The sequence below is a fragment of the Spermophilus citellus genome (assembly GCF_964194105.1).
Source record: "Spermophilus citellus genome assembly, chromosome: 8".
Taxonomy (NCBI): domain Eukaryota; kingdom Metazoa; phylum Chordata; class Mammalia; order Rodentia; family Sciuridae; genus Spermophilus; species Spermophilus citellus.
The window spans coordinates 39,603,962-39,628,666 of record NC_138189.1 but is presented as its reverse complement, the minus strand read 5'-3'; the positions used below and the strand labels follow the sequence as shown (position 1 = coordinate 39,628,666).

At 38.9% G+C, this 24,705-nt stretch overlaps 1 protein-coding gene across 2 annotated transcripts in view; it reads right to left on the bottom strand.

The window, feature by feature from the left end:
- Nucleotides 1–1,227: 1,227 nt before the first annotated feature.
- CWH43 (cell wall biogenesis 43 C-terminal homolog) overlaps nt 1,228–24,705 on the bottom strand; it is a 52,524-nt gene continuing 29,046 nt past the window's right edge. For both annotated transcript variants that reach the window (XM_081303540.1, XM_081303541.1), the window contains 5 exons: nt 24,386–24,535; nt 19,492–19,636; nt 14,605–14,666; nt 6,363–6,518; nt 1,228–1,313 (listed from right to left, as the gene is read on the bottom strand). In XM_081303540.1, the coding sequence (XP_081159666.1) occupies nt 1,235–1,313; nt 6,363–6,518; nt 14,605–14,666; nt 19,492–19,636; nt 24,386–24,535 (592 nt within the window). In that variant the 3' untranslated portion in view covers nt 1,228–1,234. The remainder of the gene's footprint in view (nt 1,314–6,362; nt 6,519–14,604; nt 14,667–19,491; nt 19,637–24,385; nt 24,536–24,705) is intronic.

The following is a 24,705-nucleotide window of genomic DNA, read 5'->3' as shown; positions in this document are numbered from 1 at the left end:
GAAGATGTCATTTTAAAACTATTTTGGGCTGGGGATGTGGCTCAAAGATGTTGTGTCCGCCGAAAACTAAAAAATAAATATTTTTTTTTAAAGAGGAGAGAGAGAGAGAGAGAGAGAGAGAGAGAGAGAGAGAATTTTTAATATTTATTTTTTAGTTCTCAGCGGACACAACATCTTTGTTGGTATGTGGTGCTGAGGATCGAACCCGGGCTGCACGCATGCCAGGCAAGCGCGCTACCGCTTGAGCCACATCCCCAGCCCCAAAAATAAATATTTAAAAAAAAATTCTCTCTCCCTCTCTCTCTCTCACTCTCTCTTAAAAAAAAAAACTATTTTATCTTGAATAGGAACACCATTATATTACTATGTAATATTTACTATATATTAAATATTACTATTTAATAATATATATTGTGTGTATATAATTTTACAAGTTTTAAGTGGCTTTTCATTGGAAGGAGAGAACTAGTACAGATCAATACTCACCCACTTTAATGTAGGTCAAGGTGGCCTGATTCTTCAGGTTCAAATTTGATGTTGCCTCCCAGATGGAGGGAGGCCAGGATCCATGCCCTCTGTCTGGCATGACCCTTCCTGACCAACAAGTGATGTCACTTGCCCACCCAGAGAAGAAACCAAGCACAGTCAGTGGCAGCCAATGTGAGGACAGCAATGGCTACTACCTGCAGGAGACCCAGCACCCAAGGAAGCTGAGCTCTAGCAGCTGTCCACCTGCAGCAGCCACGGCAGGCCCAGCCACTCCAGGAGCAGCGACTCTGCCAGCAACCTGATCACCAAGAAGTGGGGATCACCATGCTCATGGTCATCATGTCCTCTTCTTCCTGCCCATATTCAGTGTGACCGCTTGTCAGGCCTATGACACCATCTCTGCCAAGCGCCACCTCTCGGGGACCCCCATCTCCTTCATCTTCCTGCTCTCCAACACCTCCTTCATCTACTGCTTTATGAACAAACGGTTCCACCTTGGCTACAAGGCCACCTTTCCCTTTCCATTCTAAAAATCCTTATCAAAAATATAAGAAAAAGGATTTAAATAAATGTTTTTATTAAACAACATAAGTTAGAAATGGATGGAATTTCCCACTGCATAGCACCATGATTTTTAAAAATTTATCTTCTCCGTGCATCTTTTCCCACTTGCATTAAATTCTTTCTATTGTACATATTTTTCCCCTTAGATTTTCCCAGTAAATGACTTCTTATTTTAAATAGTTCATAAAAAGTACTTGGGAGTATTCATATGAAAATGATGATTGTTTTCATAATTGTGTCCTTCTTTGTAGGATCCAAATCTAAAAAAGAAATAATTGACATATAAAAACTCTTCAGAAAGGAATGTTCTTTTGTACAGTTTCAACCATAATTTATTGTGGTTTTACTTATCAACCATAGAACTAGAATTGAAGTAATCAATTTATAAACTAACAAATGAAGAAATGAAAAAGGGTTCATGCATATGGAAAAGGCAGACTAACAGTTTAGCCCCAAAGTTCTCTTTCCATGATTATGGATCATTCCAAAAGCAAAACTGTTTCAAGAATTATTGGCTGGTTAACATTGCTAAAAAAAAATCATTTTCTCTCTTGTCTGTTTGAATAATACCCATTTCACAGGCTAAGTGTCAGGAAGCATGATATGTTATTCATGTTGCATTTGTGCACATATAAAGTCTCTATGGGCACAACTTCTAAATCCTCTACATGACCTACAGGCCAAATCTTTATTTTGCAGACAAATCACAAATCTGTTTGGGCTGATGAAACACAGAAAGCATTGGGAATGAAGCTAAGACCTGCACAAGTGAAGCCACTGCCTGCCTTTTCTTCATCTGAAACAATATCCAAATAACTTTTATAAGGTAGGATATGGGAGTGCTGTTGACTTTTTTTACTCAAGGTGATAATGACAAGGAACAGTAAAATTCTGTAGAGTCTCTGACTGCTATTTCACTTCTAGAAATAGATTCTAAGGAAGTAATCAAGGATATGTCCACAACACTGGAAGACTTTATAATAATGCAAAAATAAATGTACAAAAACAACTGTTGATTAGCTAACATTCAGTACATCCAGCAGTGGAATTTTATGTAATCATTAAAAATATTTTAAATAGAATACTTTATTATGGGAGTTCTTAATATGGTATTTGGATGGAAAAATCATCACAAACAGAATGAACACATATACATATATGTATCATACATTTTTAAAATTGTGATTATTATGTGATATAAAGATATAAGCAGAAGTGAGGTCAGCAAGATGGCAGAAAAGACTTCCCAACACTCATCCTCTCACAAAAACATCAGCTTGAACAACCGTCCATGCACAAAATAGCTTCACATGAACTAAGAAATTTGGGTGAGCAGTTACAGCATCTACGTGTGGCATAGAAATAAGAAAAGATTCATTGAAGAGGGTAGACAGGGCTACATTTGTTGTAAGCAACTTCAACATTCAACATTCTTGTACATTTCAATGATGGACTGATCATCCAGACAGAAAATCAGTAAGCAAACAGTGAAATGAAACAACACTATAGACAAAGTAGACTAAGAAAATATATATAGAATATTCTACCCAATAGCAGAAGAATACAAATTTTTTTTACAGGTACACATGGGACATTTTGCAAGATAAATCCAATATCAGGCCACAAAACAAGTCTTAACAAATTCTTGAAGATTTGTATCAATTATCTTTTCCATGTTTTCTAGTATGAAACTAGAAGTCAATAACAAAGAAAACTGGACAATTTACAGGTATGTGGGAATTAGTATACTCATGAATACTCAGTGGTTAGAAAAGAAATAAAAAGGGAAATTTTTAAAATCTTGATAGGAATGCAAATAGAAACAAAACATACCAAAATATGTGGGATACAGCAAAAACCGATTTAAGAGAAAAGTTGATAGCAAAAAAATTGTCTGTGTCAAGAAGGAGAAAAATTTCAAATAACCTGACTCTACACCTCAAGGACCTAGAAAGAGAAGAATAAACTAAACTTGAAGTCAAAAGAAGACAGGAAACAATAATGATCACAGTAAAAATAATGAAAGGATAGAAAAAAGAACAGAATAGATGGGACTAGGGCTGTGGCTCAGCGGCAGAGCACTTGCCTAGCATGTGTGAGGCACCAGGTTCAATCCTCAGCACCACATAAAAATAAATAAAAAATAAAGGTACATCAACAACTAAAAAGTATTTTCTAAAAAAAGAGCAGAAAAGATCAATGAAATTAAGAATTACTTTTTTGAAAAGGTAAAATGTTTGACAAACCTTTAGAAAGATTTACTAAGAAAAAAAAGTGAAATCTCAGATAAATGGAATTATAAATGGAAGAGAAGACATTATAACACAGAAACACAAAGGACCATAGAGACTATGATGAATAATTAAACACCCATAAATTTGGATGACCAATAAGAAATGGATTGATTCATAGAAACATGAAATCTCCCAGGACTCCATCATGAACAAATACAAAAATCTAACCAGTCCAGTAAAAGAGTAAGGAAATCGAATCATTAATTCAAAACTTCCCAATGACAACAACAAAAGCCCAAGACCTGATAGCTTCACTGGTGAATTCTGTGCAACATTTAAAGAAAAACTCACGCCAGTCCTGAGTTTTCCAAAACACTGAAGAAGAGGGGAAACCTGAAAATTCATTTTACAGGGCCAGCATTACCCTGACACAGAATCAAAGAGGTTAAACAGGCATTTCTCAAAAGAGCATATCCAAACGGCTCACAGATAATGAAAAAAAAAAAATACTTAACATCACTACTCAGGGATATGAAAATTCAAATCAGAGATGTCATCTCACACCTGTGAGGATGGTGATTATCAAAAAAACAAAATTATAAAAAGTATTGGCAAGGACATGGAGAAGAAAAAGGACTCCCCTGCCCAGTACTAAGGATTAAACCCAGGTCTTATACATTCTAGGCAAGAACTCTACCACTGAGCTACTCTAGTTTTTTTTGAACTTTTGAGACAGGGTCTTGCTAAGTTGCCCAGACTGGCCTTGAACCTGCAATTCTCCTGCCTCTTTCTTCAGAGTAGCTAGGATTACAGGTTTGCACCACTGCATCTAACTTGGGGGAAAAAAAAAAACACCTTATATGCTGTTGTGGGAATGTAAATTAGTACAGCCATTATGGAAAACAGTATGGAGGTTCCTCAAAAAACTAAAACTAAAATTACCATATGATCTAGCTATCCCACATCTTGGTATATGTCCACAGGGATTTTGATGTTGAAGAAATTTCTGTACTCCCATGTTCACTGTAGGATTATTCAAAATAGACAACATATGGAGTCACCAGATGAATGGATAAGAAAATGTATACACAGAGACACACACACATGACGGAATACTACTCAGCCTTTAAAAAGAAGGAAATGTTGTCATCTGTAGCAACATGAATGAAACTAAAGGGCATTAGGCTAAGTGAAATAATCCAGTCACAGAAAGACAAATACTGTATGATTTCACTTATATGTGCAATCTAAAAAAGACTGAACTCAAAGAAGCAGAGAGTATAATGGTGGCTGCCAGGGCTGGGTTGGAAGGAGATGTTGATTCAAGGGATTCAAAATTTCAATTACATGGGATGAATAAATCCTGGAGAGCTCTTGTAACGCACTGACTACAGTTAATAATATGTCATACATTTCAACCTACTAAGAGAGTAGATCTTAAACCTTCTCACCACAACTTTTAAAGTAAGGCAAGACTTCTGCTTATGACTTTGTCATTTTCATAATTAAACTGGGTCAGAAACCAGATCTAGCTCTGGTCACAGTTGGTTTGGCTCAGTTTGCGGTTGTGATTAGCCAAAAATATTTTACTTGGATTTCTCCACACTCCCCATATATAAAGAATAAGGAAACAAGAAATGATTTTTCCTTCCACATTTTCTAGCTTTCATTGAAGAAGTCATCTCAATCAGCAAAGGAGAGGAAACCTTCTATTTCACTTCTGCTGTTACTACTACAAATACTGTGGTTGCTGCTGCAGCAACTGGCTCATGCAAAGTACACCCTGTGCACCATTCTAAGAACTCTACGTGTCATCCGAACCTCACATCGCTTGAGGAGGTAGGCGCTACTATTTTTACTACCATTTTTAGCTGAGGGACTTAAGGCTTAGGGAGGTTAAGAAACTGGTCTACAGTTACCCAGCTGTTGCACAGCAGAAGTCAGGAATGGAGTGGGTAGCTTGACCACAGGACTGAGCTCTTTACAACCACATCCCATGTACACAGGGCGAGATAAACACAGCAGTGGAACTAAACCAAGACTTGGTTAAAGCTCTCCGCACATTCCCTGCCCACATTTTGGTACAGTTTTATTTTTTTTTCTTTTTTCTTTTTGTAAGGAGGGGAGAGCATAAAAAGAAATGGAGAAGTGTTTTTTTTTTTCTTCCCCAACAAAATGAGATCTGAGAAATTTATATAGCTATTAGCTGGTAAAGGTAGTAGAAATGTCAAATGATAATAAAGTCTAGGATGTGTTCTGTGTTTGGTTTTATGGGGAAGTTTCCTCTCACTATACAGCCAGAGCAGAGAAAAGAGCATGTACTCCAAATCATATGTTCTGCTGCAAATGGGTTTCTCGGATAACCTCCATTGGAAATGAAGTAAGCCAAAACCCAATCTAGTTTATGTGGTGGAATATCCGCAATGCAAGTAAATTATCCACACTTCACAGTCTCATTCCTAACTGTACATTAGAATAACTGGAAAGAAGTTTTTAAATCCCAAAGCCCAGGCACCCCAGTAGGTCCTGATGAATTGGTCTGGGGTGGGACCCAAACAATGGTATTTTTTAAAAGCCCTCCAGGTGACTCTATTGTGTGAAAGAGCTGAGAATCACAGCAACCCATGATGATTACAGGCTTTCTATCTACTTAACACCTCCACCATTGACCGGCCACATAATACTAGTGAATTTACTTCATGTTCTTCAGCCTGAGCTTCCTTATCAACAAAATATGGATAACACAAGTACCAACCTAGTAAGGGCAAAAATGAGATAAAAAAAGAACCTAGATCAGGATCTGGGATGCACAACGAGTCAAACATTCACAGTGATGTTAATGGTGGCGGTTGTGGTGGTAATGGTGATGATAAAGATAATGGGAATTTTTTTTTTTTTTACCTAAGATTGTTATTACAATATGTTTCTCCATTCTAGAAAGCAAGGATATAACTTCAAACCTAGAACCAACTTCTAGAACTTAATACAATTTCTAGTTCATTTTGAAGGAATACTGAAGTTCCCTAAATGTGGTAGCTCATAACCATAGCCTAAATTGTAAGGGAACCCACTCACCTGGGATTGAAACGAATTTTCTTGGGAACTTCTCTGTGGTCTGTGACCACTTTCTGATTGTCTCTATAATTAATGGGGTCATCAGGGATCCTAAATTTTGCCATCTGAATTTCAGAGTCACTCAGTTTAGCACGGGAAATTCTTGCATAACCCAACCTGTAACAGAAATAGGGATGGTTTATAAAGGCTTTATTATCACATAAAGATTTGATGCATAGAGCATATGCTTAGCATCTATGAGACTCTCGAGTCAGTTCTCAGCCATGCGCCCTCAAAAAATCTGACATGATTTAGAAGATAGCACCTTCCTTATTAAATTAATTTCCTATTTCTAACTTGACTTTGTGTATCCTAACTAGAATTAACTTGATTCGTTACTCTAAATATTAACAAAAATGTTGATTTTATGATATGATAGATAAGGAATATACACAGAGGTTTAATTAACTAAATAATCTTAGCAGCCTTACTTTACTTTTTTACACTAATGAATATTCTGTCTCCACAAATTGCCTCCCATATAATTATGTTTTGAGTTAATAACAGGATTGCTTCAGAACGACAGGAGTGTATACCTAAATTCTTTCTTACCTTTAAAAATCCAAATACCACATGCATATTTTCAGCCCACACTTACAAGCCTAAAAAATCAAAGATTTTATATGTCTGAAAAAATTCCACATCCTGTTTTGACTTAGAGCTTTCAGTTCTCCAGGAAATTCAAAGCACTTTACAGACATTATCCAAATAGTTCTTATTGAAGCACTCAGATGGAAAAGTGGAGGAACCACAAGCAGCAAAGTATTCATTTTAATTTATTTATCTTTTGCCTCTTCCAAAAAAAAAGGAACTGTGTCAATTATTTCAGTCATTCATTTATCTAACTTAGTAAACATACTAAGTCTCTATTGCATGCAGCACCTTCGTAGGTAGTGGGAAAAAAGTAGTGAACAAAATTAAGTCCTTGCTCTCCTGAATCTGTTCTTTTATTTGGGGAGACAAATTAAATAAGGACATATGGGTCAGGTGTCGATAGAGAAAAAGCAGAGACTGCTGTTTTATAGAGGATGGTCAGGTGTATCTCCCTGATGATTAACACTGGAGCCAAAACATTGAATGAAGTAAGGGAGCAAGATGCACAGATTTCAGAGGAAGGTGAACAGAATACTGCATGCAGGGGTCCTGAGGTAGAAATGTGCTTGGTACTTTGGAGAACCAACTCTACCTTGACAGGAGCAGAGTGTATAACGAAGAACACCAAAGCTCAGGAAGGGGGTTAAGGGTAGATGATGCAAATTCTCCCCTGCAGGCCATTGTAAGGACTTCAAATTTTTAGAGTGAGATGGGAATCCATTAGAGGGGTCTGGGGCAGAGATCTGCTATGACTCTCTGTAGAGAATAGGTGTTAGGGAAAGAGTCAAGGCGGGGGTGGGGCAGTTAAGAGGTCGCTGCAAGAATTTAGGTAAAAGACCATGAGGGCTTGGGCCAGCGTAGAAGGAGGAAGAGCATTTCAAGCCTGTAACCACACACAAAACTGAAACAGACACCCAGAGCCAGGGCAGGCAGGGGCAGCAAGTCTGACCCCCGTGGGGGACAAGAGAGGAGATGCCGCTGAGCATCAGATGTGTGTTTGAGCAGTCAGCCAGGTTACTGCAACTGTCCAAGCTCAGGACTTGAAGTGACTTGTAATTCTAAGTCACTGACTCTGGGACAAATCCAGGTTCTTTATCTCTCAAATCTCTAAGATCAAAGTTCAAACCCATCTCATAGCCATTGCCTTCAAGAACACTCTAAAAGCCCTTGAAGATAAGGAACCTCAATGCCTATCTCCCACTAAAATAGGGAACTTCCCATTGTTGCCCAATAAGTATTTATCAAGCACCTACTAGGAGCAAAACTTTGAATCAGATGATTGAGAGAGTTCTCCACAGACACATGCCAAGGAAAGGTCATGTGAACACATGGTAAGAAAGCAACCCTGGTGACAGAGAGTCCTTGCCAGACACTAACCTTGCTGGTAGACTGATGCCTTGATCTTGATGTGCAATAAGAACAGAAATTTGTTTCAGCCATCCAGTAGGTATTTTGTTATAGCAGACAGAGCAATCTTTTGTCATATATATATACATACAAGTATGCGTGCGTGTATATATATATGTTTACATATACATATGTGTGTGTGTGTGTGTGTGTGTGTAGCCAATAATTAGCTATTATGAGCACAGGTTACTATAAATACCACTGTTTCTCGGTGACTAATGACTTTTGCAACTTGGAATTACACCCATTTCAGTCTAGATCAAATATCCTGTTCTAAACATTCCAATATCCCCCATTAAAACAATCACTTGGTCACATATTTAAACAGAAATAGTGTTATCAATCTGAGATATGAAATGCTTTATAAAACGAGCCTGATGAGGACCTAGACTGACACCCCAATTCTTCTCATCATTTGCCTGATCCTCTGCATTGTCCTCACTGCTCTCAAACTCTACAGCAGCCTCCTGACCCTGGTGAGAACAGCAACTTCTCACAATCGTCCGCCTCAACTGGCTGTCAACTCCATACCAGGAGAAGCCTCCATCGGTTCCTGACCTGATCGCTGTGGTCTGAGGAGGGTGCATCTGCTGAATTTAAGGACTAAGACTTGAGACTCTAGATCTGGCACTTGAGCTTAGCATGCAGACAGAATGCTTGTTGTTGAGATAAGTCTGTTGTTGAGAGCCACAGCAGAAGGGGCCCCAGCAAACTTCCAGCTGCCGGCTGATGATTGGCTCACAGCGGCCCCAGCAACATCTAGCTGATTGGCTCCTCTGCGGTGATGCTCATTGGGCTGTTTCCCTGCCCTTTCAGACCATGGAGCTGCTCATTGGGGGACTTTTTTGGCTCCACCCATGTGACTCAGCCAATCGGCCTCAAGAGCAGGAGGATTGTGGGAGGGGGAGAGAGGCTTGTGTTTGTGTGAGAGGCTTGTTGGAAGCTGGTGGTGGCAGTTGGGCTCTGAGGGTTTTTCCTGAGGAGCTGTTTTGTTTGGCATGTGTGGTTCTAAAAATAAAGTTAGTTTCTTTTGACAAGTGGCTCCTGAATTGTGCCCAGCCAGACTGCGACAGTCTGTCATGATTAAGTGTGTTTGCAGGACTTAGCATTAACTTAGAATTGTTTGCTTTGAATTGATCATGTCTATCGCAGTGCCCAGCATTAAGGATCATCATTTTCTTGATTAAGAACCTATTGAGTGAATTGTATTGAGTGATTTTTTGAGTGAATAAAACATTGATAAAGGCATAAGTGCATGGACATTCTTTATTTCTTTCCTTGACTGCATAAGTCGAACCTATGCCCATCACAACAAAGGGTCATTCCCCAGATAGCCTTGTGATCCACTTTTTCAAATCTTGGCCCAAACATCATCTTCTCAGTACGACCTACCCAACCCTACTTATAATCACACTGTGCCTCCATATTCTGGATGCTCAGATGTTTCTGCCCACTCTTACTACCTTCTAAAATCATGCAGTTAAATATGCCATTGTCTATCTTCCTTCAGCAGGGCAGGGATCCTCAGCTTACTGTCACCCCCAGTGCCTGACATCCATTAAGCTCAAATGCTACTTATTGAATGGCAGATAGCAACAGAGCAGTGTACCTAGCAGTTTGTTGTCACTAGACTGTGACTCATAACTGAATAAGCCCTGTCCACAGGCAGAGGAGCTCGCTCTGTGATTCTGTATCGTCCCTTGAAGGCAACCATTGTGCTTCATCAATGGGGACCACAGATCACTAGATACAAGATTGCTTAAGAGATGATCAATTCAATGTCAATCCCTATCTTCATGTGGCCAGTATCAAGATGCTTCTGGGGGATGAACTGCTCTGTATGGAGGCCAGAGAGATCTGTCCTAGTAGCCTGAACCAGAGTTCCCCACACTATTTCTGGGAGGGGAGCTGGAGGCTTCAGGTCAAATATGTCCAAACAGTTTTGAAACTAACAGGGGGACCCCCATGAGTTCAGGGAAGGTCTCCAGCCTGTTCTGTTCACTGAAGAAGTAGAAGGACATGCAAATCAACCCACTGGCCACATGATTTGTTCCTAGGAACCTCTCCCAGGGCTCCTCCCTTATTACCACACTCCAACCACCCTGGCTTCCTTGTTCCTACCAAAAAGCACTCAGTATACTCCCCTCTTGCTTTTGCACTTCCTTATTCCCTCTGCCCAAGTGCTTTTCCCAAGGTATGCATAGGTGGATCCCTTGCGTTATTCAGGCCACTGCCCAAAGGTCACCCCATAGTACCCTGCCCACCCTATGTACCCTACCCCCGCCCCCAGCACTCCTTAGCTGACTCAGTTCTTCCTGTTTCCATCACACCTGTCTCCACCTGTCTTGGCCTATCATTCCTTATCTGCTTCTTTCCTGTCTCTTCACTGGAATGTGTGTCCTGTGACAGTCAAACATTTTGTTTTGTTCCTATTATATCCTCACAGCCTAGGACAATACCTGGTACTTAATAAATACTTACAGAATAAATGAGCGGATGAGGGCTGGGATTGCAGCTCAGTGGCAGAGCACTTGCCTAGCATGTGTGAGGCACTGAGTTCGATTCTTAGCATCACATATAAATAAATAAACAAATAAAATAAAGGTCCATCAACAACTAAAAAATATATTTAGAAAACTATTAAAAATGACTGGATGAATAATTAGGACCTCTTTTTTGGTATTAAACTACTCTTTGCTTTATTTAAAGAAATTGTGTTTTCAAAACTAAGTTATGTATTTACATATTTGAATTTTAAGATCTTGCATCTAATGAAGGGAGACCCTCATTGCTATACAAAATTACATATAAGAGGTTGTGAGGGGAATGGGAAAATAAACAAGGAGAGAAATGAAATACAGTAGATGGGGTAGAGAGAGAAGATGGGAGGGGAGGGGAGGGGGGATAGTAGGGGATAGTAGGGGATAGGAAAGGTAGCAGAATACAACAATTACTAATAGGGCATTATGTAAAATTGTGGATGTGTAACCGACATGATTCTGCAATCTGCATTTGGGGTAAAATTGGGGGTTCATAACCCACTTCAATCTAATGTATGAAATATGATATGTCAAGAGCTTTGTAATGTTGTGAACAACCAATAAAAAAAAATTAAAAAAAATGGCTAAAATTAAAAAGGCTGATAGTACCATGTGATGTATAGAAGCAGTACAGGCCATGGCCCTAGAGCCAAAGGAAGTCCATCAAGAATTTTTGCTTATGAAATTTTACTGGATAACAGTCATGAACATTTGCTCACGCTTGTCTATAACTGCTTTCATGGTATACAGGCAGAGGTGAGTAGTTATGAGAGGAATTATAGCCCACAGTCTAAAATGTTTATAGACTGGAAAAGTTTGTCAACCTCTATGTAGAGAAATAAGAATTCTCCTCACTACTGGTGGAAGGCAAACCAACACAATCTGGAAAACTGTTTGGCAGTTATCTACAACAATTGAACTTTATGATGGAGCAGTTGCATTCCTATGTGTATATTTAACAGAAATAAAAATCTATGTGTGGGGCTGGGGATGTGGCTCAAGTGGTAGCACGCTCGCCTGGCATGCATGCGGGCCAGGTTCAATCCTCAGCACCACATACAAACAAAGATGTTGTGTCCACTGAAAACTAAAAATAAATAAATAAATAAAAATATTTTTAAAAATAAAAAAAAAAAGATCTTGCATCTATATTATTTTGGATCACATATATCCAGATATATATTATCCAAGAATATGAAAATATATGTTATGTTATCTTTGGAGATACACACACATACACACACACACACACACACACACACATATATATATATATATATAATCTTTGGATGACACTTTTATAAGGGATGACATTTTTTTAAAATGTAATTTACCATAGATATATCACCACAGTATAATGATGACTCCAAGTGAGGTAATGTACCCAAGATTATATGATTAGAAACTGGCAAAGTTGGAATTCAAGCCTGGGACTTCCTTATGCCATGGTTGCTATGGTATAGATGTGAGGTGTCCCCCAAAAGCTCATGTGTGAGATAATACAAGAATGCCTAGAGGTTAAATGATTGGGTTATAGAGTCTTCATCCAAACCATAAATTAATCCCCCAGTAGGGATTAACTGGGCGGTAATTGTAAAGTGGGTTAGGTGTGGCTGAAGGACGTGGGTTCCTGGGGGCATCCCTTTGGGGTCTATATTTTGTCCTTGGTGAACAGAGTCCTCTCTGCTTCCTGGATGCCATGTTCCCAACTGCTTTCCTTCACCACACTCTTCTGCCAGGATGTTCTGCCTCACCTTGCACCCCAAGGAATGGAACTGACTATCTAAGGACTGAGACCTCTGAAACCATGAGCCCCAAACTAACCTTTTCCTCCTTAAAATTGTTCTTGTCAGGTACTTTGGTCACAGCTGACTAAAACAATGGTCCATACTGTTTCCACCAGACCACAAAGTACCACTCCTAACATGCTGACAGTTACTTCCTTATCTCCCTTAACAGTTGACATAGTATTCTTGCTACATACTTGAGCTTAATTTGCTTAGCTATTTATACCTTCTTAAATCATTAGGCCATGTCTTGAAAAAAATATGAAATAGAGTAACTGAACAAATCAATGTTTAGGAAAACTAACAAAAATTCATTGCATCTATAAAGTTCTTCCTTCTAGGAGAGACTCAAAAGATGACCGTAATAAAAAGCACGCATTGGAGAAAAGATAGGCTCTTCAACAGATGATGCTGGGAAAACTGGAAATCCATATACAACAAAATGAAATTAAACCCCTATCTCTCACCATGCACAAAACTCAACTCAAAATGGATCAAGGATTTAGGAATACAACCAAAGACTCTGTGTCTAATAAAAGAAAATGTAGGCCTTAATCTCCATCTTGTAGATTAGGCCCCAACTTCCTTAATAAGACTCCTGTGGCATAAGAATTAAAATCAAGAATCAATATTGGGGCTGGGGATGTGGCTCAAGCGGTGGCGCACTCGCCTGGCATGCGTGCGGCCCGGGTTCTAACCTCAGCACCACATACCAACAGGGATGTTGTGTCCGCCGAGAACTAGAAAATAAGTGTTGAAAATTCTCTCTCTCTCTCTCTCTCCTCTCTCACTCTCTCTTTTTTTTTTTTATCAATAAATGGGATGGACTCAAACTAAAGTTTCTTCTCCGCAAAAGAAACAATCTGTGAGGTGAATAGAGAGCCTACATCTTGGGAGCAAATCTTTACCCCTCACACATCAGATAGAGCACTAATCTCTAGGGTTTATAAAGAACTCAAAAAGGTAAACAACAAAACAAATAACCCAATGAATAAATGGGTCAAGGACCTGAACAGACACTTTTCAGATGATGATATGCAATCAGTCAATCAACAAATATATGAAAAAATGTTCATCATTGTTAGCAATTAGAGAAATGCAAATCAAAACCACTCTAAGATTTCATCTCACTCCAGTCAAAATGGCAGCTATTATGAAGACAAACAACAATAAGTGTTGGGGAGGATGTGGTGGAAAAGGTACACTCATACACTGCTGGTGGGACTGCAAATTGGTGCAGCCAATATGGAAAGCAGTAGGGAGATTTCTTGGAAAATTGGGACTGGAACCACCATTTGACCCAGCTCTCCCTCTCCTTGGTCTATACCCAAAGGACTTGAAAACAGCACACTACAGGGAAACAGCCACATCAATGTTTATAGCAGCACAATTCACAATAGCTAAACTCTGGAACCAACCTAGGTAGCCTTCAATAGATGAATGGATAAAAAAAATGTGGCATATATACACAATGGAGTATTACTCAGCAATAAAAGAGAATACAATCATGGCATTTGCAGGTAAATGGATAGAATTAGAGAGGTTAATGCTAAGTGAAGTTAGCCATTCCCAAAAAACCAAATGCCCAATGTTTTCTTTGAGATAAGGAGGATGATTCATAGTGGGATAGGGAGTGGGAGCGTGGGAGGAATAGACGAACTCTAGATAGGGCAGAGGGGTTGGAGGGGAAGGGAGGGGACATGGGGTTTTTAATGATGGTGGAATGTGATGATCTTTATTATCCAAAGTATACATGTATGAAGATATGAATTGGTGAGAATATACTTTGTATATGATCAGAAAATATAAAAAAAAGATGACTGTAATAATAGATTTTTTTAAAAAACAACACACAAACCAAACATCTGTGCTCACCTGATCAACCCCCGATACATAATGTATTCACACCATCTGTCGAGATCTGTGCTGTCGATATCCTATTGAAGAGCAGAGAGAAGAATATTTAAAGCATAAAAAAACAATGCTCTGTTCCAAATTGGCAAAATACCTGTGTGAGCTGCAATGATAAACAAGCCTCCATGCATGCTATTTTCTCTTTATGGCTCCTATTTAGATCCTTTAAGGTCCAAAGTATTTATTAATTCTGTAGATGTTTTTTGAGCATCTACTATGTGCCCTCTATCTTTGTACTAGATACTGGAAATACAGAGATGAGGGTGGTCTAGAGAGGGACTTAGATAAGTCAGTGATTATAAGAAAACCCCCAACCTCCTGCAGCTTTTCCAAGTCTCATCTTAAGCATGACTGACCATCTTCACTGGCCACACTTTATGCACACCAACTATAGCCTAGTACCACAGTTATTTGTTCCTAGGTCTCCACCCTTCCCTTCCTGAGCACAAGGACTCTGAGTCACTTTTGGCTGCCTGGTACTTAGCATGAGGCCTGGAGTATAGCAGGTGCTCAATCTGTGTTTGTCAAATTGAATCAGGGAAATGAACATATTTCAGGAGCAATCATAAGTCTTTTTGATGTTGAAAGATTGAAACCAGGGTCATTTTTCATCAAAGAAGGAGAAGAAAAACATATTTCTTTCTATATTGCGTTGGAAAAATCATAAATAGGGAGCTGTTATGCTGAAAGGAGAAGTCATTTTCTTCTTTTTAAATATCCTATAAATAAAGATATACCTGACTTTTTAACTACCACTGAATTTTACTATTAACATTTAATTAAAAATACATTTTAGAATCACAAAAAAAACCCACAATTTATTATCTACTTCTTAAATTTGGTGGTGGACACAGGAATGCCTGTTCATTGTTATTATTATTTATATCACACATACATAGACACTCCTTTTATATACATGAAAAAAGTATAATAAATCTTAAAAATTAAATTAAAAGTTTTTAGTGATAAAAAGCAAATAAAATAAAAGTGCTGCTCTGTTTTGCCCTGAGAAGAGATAAAAATTTAATCATTCTATGTATACTGGGAATAATAAGCTATGAATCTGTGTAACTATTATTTTATTTTATTAGGTTTTTAAAAGATGCTGTCAACTTTTAAAGCTGCAGAATTTAAATACTCTTTCTTAAAGAGAAAAATCTGTTCATCTAAGAATTTATGATTGAAATTCCTCTCCACACTAATAAACTTTGTAATAGAAAAAGCAGCATCAGAATCCACTGCCAACCTTGACACAAGTTTTTGACCAGAGAAGTGGAAACCACCAGATGATTAAATAAAAATAAAATAAAATTCTTTTTCCCTAACACCATGTATATTCCTCAAACACTCACTCACACACACACACACACACACACACACTTGAAATATAAGAATGCCCTTCCTCATTATGATGCAATTTTTTCTTTGATTTGCCAAATACCACTATGTCCAGTATTCTTTTGTATCTTATAGGCCAGGTACTAGTATCTCTATATTATTTAATTTTACATATACAGCCAGACACACACAATATATATACATATGTGTATATAAATATTATACACACACACACACACACATATATATATATATATATATATATATATAGATAACCATACATATATGCTGTGTGCATACATATATTCCCTTATATGACCCTATGATATAAGGATATTGCTACCATCATTTTACAGATGAGGAAATTGAGGCCCAAAAAGATTGAGTAACTTGTCCCCACGTCTGTCACACAGTTGGTCAATGAAGTAACCAGCAAGCTAATACTGAAGAGAAACCATGTAGAAAAAGTGCCTCAGAACCACTGTAAGAGTGGGGCCACCTTGGCCCCTCCAGCCAATATTTCAAGATTATTCTTGAAATAATCTGCCTTCTCTCTCCTCACCCACCACATTCAATGTGGCTTTATTGGTGGAGTTATGAGTGTGTCCCTCAAGGGTCCATGTAATGGAAGATTGGTTCTCAATATGGCTGTGTTGAGGCTGTGGGATATTTAAGAGAGAGGGCCTAATGGGAAGTAGTTAGGTCACAGGGCTCCACCTTCAGAAAACACTGGCTGGTCTGCAGAGGGACTTACACCTTGTTGGAGCAGGTTGTTACAAAGTAACGTCATACCATATGTATGGCCCCTTCAGCATGTGGCCACCTCCCCTTCCTCTTTACCATGTTGAATGATTTTATGCAGCAAAAGGGGTCCTCACCAGAGGCTGAAAAGATGGGGCTACCAATCTTAGACTTTCAGTCTCTAAAACTATGAGTCAAATAAACCTCTTTTATTTATACATTACCTAGAATTAGGTACTCTGTTAAAGCAACACAAAACAGACTAATAGAGGGGATTTTCTTTGGTTTTCCTTTTTCACTTCTTTTACTCAAAGTAATATTTTCATGATTTAATAATTGCTTATATGATGGCAACTGCTTCATCCATATCTCCAGTCCAAATTGCCCTCCTGAATTCCAGATCCATATATCCACCCATCTATTGGACATCTCCATTAAAGTCCCATAGATACCTCAAACTCAGTGCAAAGCTGAACTCATCATCTTCTTGGAAAAACTGTTCTTTCTTATGTATTCTCTGGAATAATGTCACTATCACAAATATGTCACTATCATAAACCCTTTGACCAAAGCAAACAATCAGAAATGCATCATGATTCTACTCTCCATGAATGAAGAGACTAACTCTTCTCCCCAGTATCTGCCCTTCTTTCAACATAATACCATTTTTAGTTGGGTATATAGCCAGCAAGATTTCACACCTCCAAACTCTTTGTAGAGCAAAGCATGGCCATATGACAGCATCCCAGTCAAGGAGGTGTAAGTAGAAGTATCAAAGGTCAGTTTCCTGGAACTTGCCTTTAGGGATAACTTGCATATGCTCTTGGCCCTTCCTCCATCTGTTGACTAGACTATGGATGTCATTCTACATCATTGAACCATGTGAATGGAGGCCGTGGGAAAGGAGGCTGTGTTGAGTGGAGCTGTGGTAGAGAAACTCAGGTTCCAGACATCATGGATCGCCTTGCCAGTATTGATTTACCACCGAAGCTTTTATACAAACTTCTTTCTTATTCAAACCACTTTCATTTGTGTTTTCCATACATGCAGAAAACTATCCTCACACCCTGTCACCTGTCTTTCCAGCGTTACACTCTTAAGAAGAGTTAAAGTAGTAAAATCAACACAAAATGAGCAATCACTTTTCTCTGAAGGTTCTGTCTCAAGATATGAAGTTAAAAACAAAAAGAAAAGAAGCAAAGGATCAAGAAATCTACATGGGTGTTCACTAGATGTAAAAATTATATTTCTCATTTTAAATCAATGCACTTGGTATTCTGGGGTATCCTTCTCTCAAGGCTTTGATTTGTGTCTTCGTGCTCCAGGACAGGAACATATCTGAAAATTCAAGTGTGTTAAATCTTAAAAGGAAAAAACGAATTCATTGTCAACTTGATGAGGCCCTGTCTGGTGGATTAGCTGTTCTATTTGACATTTCATTTCATCTTTTACTCTCGGCGTCATTACCTCTCACAATGTGGCAGATTTCATTTCTTAAACATGGCTACAACAGTATCTCCCTTTCCATATGGTACTCTTATGATGAAACTCTGATATTCCTTCCATTTAGAGGCGAGTTTGTTTCTTCTAGTTGAATGCCATCAGACTTGTGACAAGAGCAAAGTGACACCATGACTTAAAAGGCTAAATCATATAAAGCAATTCAGGTTCTTCCTGCTGCTCTTGGAGTCTCACTCTGAGACACAGCCACCATAAAGTGAGAAAACCCAAGTAGTCCATGGACAGGAACCAAGGTCCCAAGCCCGAAGCACCAACCTACCTCCTGTGGATCATCTACGAGGAGATCCACAGGAGATGCGCACTGACACTGCGTGAAGGAAAAATGATCTATCCCCACTTGCCCTGTGCAAATTGTAGATCTGTAAGCAAATAGATGGCTGCTGTTGTTTTAAGCTAGTATGTTTGTGGTGGTTTCTGTGCAGCAGTGGATAATCAAAACACTGTGACAGTCAGCTATTCATCACTGTGACAAATACCTGAGAAAACCAACTTAGAGGAGAAAAGTTTCATTCTGACATACAGTTTCAAAGGTTTCTGTCCAAGAACTATTGGCTTCATTGCTCTGGATGTGGAGTGAGGCAGAATATCACGGTGGAAGAATGTGGTGGAGGAAAGCGTCTTAGCTCGTGGCAGCCAGAAAGTAGGGAGAGAGAAAGGGGACAGGGATAAAATAGTAGCCCCAAGTAACCTACTTCCTCCAACCATGCCCCACCTGCCTATAGTTTTTTTTTTTCCTTCTTCTTCTTCTTTTTCTTAGTACTGGGGATTGAACCCAGGGGCATTGAATCATTGAGTCACATCCCCAGCCTGTTTTTATTTTATTTTTTTATTTTGAAACAAGGTCTTGCTAAGTTGCTCAGGACCTTGCAAAGTTGCTGAGGCTGGCTTTGAACTTGCAATCCTCCTGCCTCAGCCTCCCAAGCCACTGGGGTTACATAGCCACTGCACCTGGCCAACCTGCCTATACGTTTGCCTCCTCTTAGTAGTACATTTAAATGATTACTCCAACAAATGGATTCATTCACTGATGAGGTTGGAGCCCTTATGATCCAATTATTTCCTGGAAGCCTTGACTCTGGACACTGCTGCATGGCCTTCAACATCTGAGATTTTGGCAGATACTCCAGATCCAAACCATAACAAACACATATTAAATTGTTGTATTGCATTATGGGCTTTTCCCCCAAGCATGAAACGAAAAGAAGCATTTTACTTAATAAAACTGAAATCCTATTAAGATTATGTTACCTTCACATTGCCATGTTTGGTGAGCTGTAGGTAATCTCTGGAACCAGGTGCTGAAGTGATATACCCCAGAAATACCACTTGATTAGAGCAATTTTTCAGTAGCTTTGAAACAGCAATAGCCTGTAGTTTCCTGTCAAGGTCATCTCTAGAAAAACAAAACAAAAAACTAAAAATGTACCTCCTATTGAACTTGCAAAATAATTCTTAAAAACTATTAGGTAACTAAATTCCCAAGAGTATCTTCAAACAGTGTACAAAACCCAGAGCAATTCCTGTTTGGGGAAATACCTTAAGTTATGCAAATGAACAAGGCCTAGATACAGTGCTTCAACTGAGTAGGCTGACAAACTTTTGACTAAGAACAACCTGATTTTTCTCCAAAAAATCATCAGGAGTCAAGTTGATTTAAATATCTATTCTAAATACAGCATTTGTTCAACTTTTTCATCAGAAGAAATAATAGCAGTAACATGAAGTCTGGTCATCAGTATTACAACTAAAAGAGTCAAATTAAAAGAGACAGGAATACTGGTAAGAAGAACTCAAACATTCAAGGAGCAGAGCACACCAAGCTTATTACCCTACCACACAAGTCCCTCAACTAAACACCTTCTGAAAGCCACCTCAGCTCTTCTGCTTAAATATGGGCTGGACATGTTGCTTTTATTTTGCTAATCATAGAAGACATAAAACAGATAATTAGATACAGGTGTATCAAACTTTTGGAGGGTTTGGGGGGGAAAAACAGGACATCATATTTTACATGATCCAGCCGGAAAAACTGAAACACTCCAGATGTTTCAAACAAAATGAATTTAAGTTAGGGAATTCATTACCTAAGTTATGGGAAGCCAAACAGGGGTCAGTGAGCAACCAGAGGTTAGCAACAGAGAGAAACTAGTACCATCCCTACAGCTAGCAGAGGGGCAGGAGATGATAGCTCAGAGTCTAGAAGCCAGAACTGGCTGGCAGGAGATAGACTATGGAAGGGGCTGCCAGGTGGAGCTGGGACTATCTGGGAAGGAGCTGGGGCCAGAGAAGAAATTTAGCTGCTACCAAGGATAACAGAAGCAGAGGAAATGAGAAATACCCTGGGTTCTCTCTAAGAGAACTTGCACTAATGCCGGTGACTAAACCCACCAGAAACCAGAAAGCAAGGGACTTTGGGAAATATGGTTCCTTACAGTTGAAAAGAACAAGGAATGGATCCAAAAGCAAATGAAGACTAACTCAGACATTTGCATAGAGAGGTAGCTAATAAATGAGTATTAAGAAGAAAATGTCAAAGGAAGATAAGAGGGAGCTCACTGAGGACCAAGAGGATTGGAGAAACCTCATTGAAGTAGGATCTGAAGACAGGACTAAGTGTACACAGGTCACAGGCCAAGTATTCTCCATCTCCCCTGCCCATCTCCCCTTCTCTGTGTCCTGGGTGATTCTGACTCTTTCAGATTTCATCTCCTGGGCTCCCTTATCTGATTTCCAGTGAGGCTTGTCCAACCAGAGACACCAGCAGATAAAATGTTAGCAGAAGGGTGAAGTTGGGTCTTTTTGGCCAGTCCCTCTGGCAGTAGCTCATTCTTCATGTCTAGTGGTCCTCTTCCTGGTTCTAGATCTCACAGGACTCTCAGAACACGATGTCCTCTGCCTGCCTCTTCAGCTGTAAGGCTGGCAATGATTTCCCACTGTGAATAGCATCTGAGAGCCTCAGCACCTCCTGTGTTCCCATGGACCCTTCCAACCTTGGTAAAGCCTCATCAGGACTGTGGTGAATTCGGTTCCTTCTGATACATGCAGGTAGAATTCAAATCCAGGTTTAGAAAATTCCAAAGCCACAGCCCATTCAAATATACTTTAGCACTATATTGCTGGAAAATAATTTGTGAATTTGGTTCTACATTTTCTCAAAGAGAAAAATCTCATCTACTGATAACAGTAAAAATAAAAAGTATACTATGTGCATGAAGAAAGGAGAAAGGAGTGAGAGGGAGAGAGTGAGAGAACATACATGTTATATGTTTACTTATGTGTTAATATTTGATCAGCCCAATAGCAATATAATGTGAGCTGAAAAAGAGGATTTTATCTGATTTTCGGAAACGATCAATTGGAACTCACCAAGGATCCCCTGCAACAGAACCAAAACTAGCATATAAATCTCCAGACACCTGGTTCTGTTTTCTCTCTGTATATGATGCAGGTTATAGATTTAGAAAAAGGCAATGGTGGCTAGCCAGTAGCTTAGTTAATCAGCTAAAGTAATATCAACTTTCATTATGGTGTTTACCTAAATGACTTCTAAGAAAAGCTGCTATTTCCTATTTATTGGTTGTAAAAGAGATATTCGCATGCTCGGCACATTAAACATTCTTGTTGAATCAGCTAATAACACGCACAAGCATTCTCTAATTCACTCCTAATAGGATTTTCACATTTGTATGCCACAATCACTGGGAAAGGAAATCTCTAAATATTTATCCAGAGTAAGAATTTTTCTGTAAAGTATTGTAGAAAACAACGAAGGCAAACACAAATACATTATGATGGCTTCACAAATTTTTCTAGGTGCAAACTTCCTCTGTCACTTGTTGGGAGGCCACAGTGTTCATGGACAGAAATTCTAAGGAGTGACAAGAGTGGTGGCTCTTAAGGACAAAGATTGTGTCTGACCTTATGCTTGGTACATGACAGAGCTTGATTTGTGTTTGACAAACAATTTCTTTTTTAAGAAATAATTTCTTTTTTACATTTGGAGTTGCCTGGTTTGGTTTAATAATAGCCAGCATTAATTAAGCACTTACTAGATCCATGTACTTTACCTGAAATATCTCACTTTTTTCTTATAAGAACTCTGTAAAATAAATACCATGATTGCCCCTAACTTACAAATGAGGAAACCAAGGCTCCACATAGTTAAAGAACTGTAAAGGATACACAGCTGGTGATGGAATTAGGATTTAAACCAGACTCTCTGATTCCAAGCTCTGGAATCCATCCTCCTGAGCATTAAACTGCACTGCTTCACTCCCTGGAGTTACATCTCCTCAAAAGGAAATAGCCATTATTATTGTGTCATTTTTTGTCTTTATTAAATCAGACGCATAAGATAGCAAGTGAAGGGATGGTGTAATCAGAAAGCATCAAGTAGGTGGTTAACAGAAAGTTAGCAAAGGCAATCCTATCTGTCCCTTTGCTATGCACATTCCAAGGCCTGGGTTTTTTTAAGTCTATTCTTTCAATTTTAAGAGACATTGGGGGGAGTTAAATGAGGCGGGGAATGGAGAGCAAAGGAATAAAAGAGCAGACTCAACTGTTTTGGGGTTGAGATCTTGCAAACTTTAAACACAAAAGTACCCAACTGGAGTAAAATGTAAGGTCAGCGATATGATTTCTGGATGTCTATACTTGCTACATGAACATTACTTGAGGCATTTCTTCAGTTTTTTTTTTAAAGAAATGTGGAGCATCTACAGTATCTGTCTTCCAAATGCCTTCTCAGTTCTATAGAGGCAAACAAGAGTCGGATAGTGAATGGTGTGTGTTCTGTGTAAATATCTAATGCTCTGACTTATTTTGGAAAATATTCAAATATGCTTTTACAAATCCACACATATTAGTGTAAGAAAAATCAAGGTAGTGAAAAAAATAATAGTGACCATTTGCAGGCATATTGGTTTTGTTGAGGTGAAACTTAATAGTAGAACGACGTTGTTTTCTTAATATTCTGTGTGTTACCTTGAAGTTCTATAGCTACTTGTATTATTAATGCAGTCAGGTCTTGATAAAAGCACATAGCACTGTACATTTGTGTTTTAAGTGATTATGTTTAGAAGAGCAGAGTATAAACTCTACACTTTTATCTTTGCTTTTACAATATATTGTTGGCATTATTAGCTATTTATTCAGTACTAAGTCACTGGTTGTGAATGTTCTTTGGGGGAAAAAAAAAACTTCTTTTCCATTCATGCTTCTTTGTAGAGGGACTGACTTATAAAACCACCACTGGCCTTTCTCCCCATCCTTTACTTTCAGGGAAGAATTTTCTAGCTAAGTGTGAAAAAATTAACTGGCCATTTCTGTCTTGAGCCCTTCCTCTCTGGAATCCACTGGTTTTGTAGACAGGGAATTTTCTAACTGGTCCCTTTCACCAAAGGAAGAGCTTAACAAGGCAGGTCTTGCACCTGTTAGGAGGCCTAGTGTTTGTGGGGAGTCTGTTTCCTGTACGGTGAGGGGACACATTAGCTAGGTCATATGGCCACATAAGCCTTGTTGTCCAAATAGCCTTATCAGTATTAAAGTGGAATTTTCATTTCCATCTGCCAGATTCTTCTGCCTATATATTCTTCTGCCTTGTGAATACATGAATGAAAAAAGGTACCTCATGTAGCACCCTCAAATCCCAACGGTACTCCTATTTCTATCAATAATCCTATAGGAAAAGGGAATTAATTTTTCTGCAGTCTGGCTTACCCATGGTTCCAACCACCTGTGGGCTGAGTTTGAGTCAAACCACTTCTTAGCTGTGTGACCTTGGCCAGTCAAGTTAATCTAGTGTCTAATGTCCAGAGTCTCTATCTATAAAATGGGGCTTTAATGGTACTTACCTCCTACAGAGTGAAGATTAAATATAATGATGCCCTTAGCATAACACCTGCAGAGAGAACGACTGCACATTTCAGTCATTGAGGGCTAACACAGCCCGTCACTATACCACCTCTAAGAACTGCCTGCATCCCCAAAGCTTCTACATCTCATTGTTGCAACCAGCAATGCAGGGGAATTTCTTTGAGAGGTGAGAAAAGAAGGAAGCATAAAAGATTCTTTCATAGAAATCAAAGGAACACGTTGATAATATTTCATGGCATTTGTATAATATTAAGTCAGAGAAACCTACTCATGGTTTCCAAAGTGTGTCACAACAAAATCCACAAATTTGTCGGAGATGTTGACAGTCAGGGTTATGGCTGGTGCAATCTCGCCCTCTGGTGACGGAAGAAGGTGATGCTCCGATTTCACAATTGGGTATCTTGATAACACCATAATCCTGTATTGGAAGGAAAAAAGAGGGCCATAAACATCAGTCCCATCCTATCAGGTAGGCAGGATGAAGAAAATGCATTAGAAAGAGATGTGTCACGCTACAGGCATCCCACCAAGGGGCAGTCAGAGCAATAATGTGACAGAATTCTGTGGCAGTTTGCTTGTTCACCACAT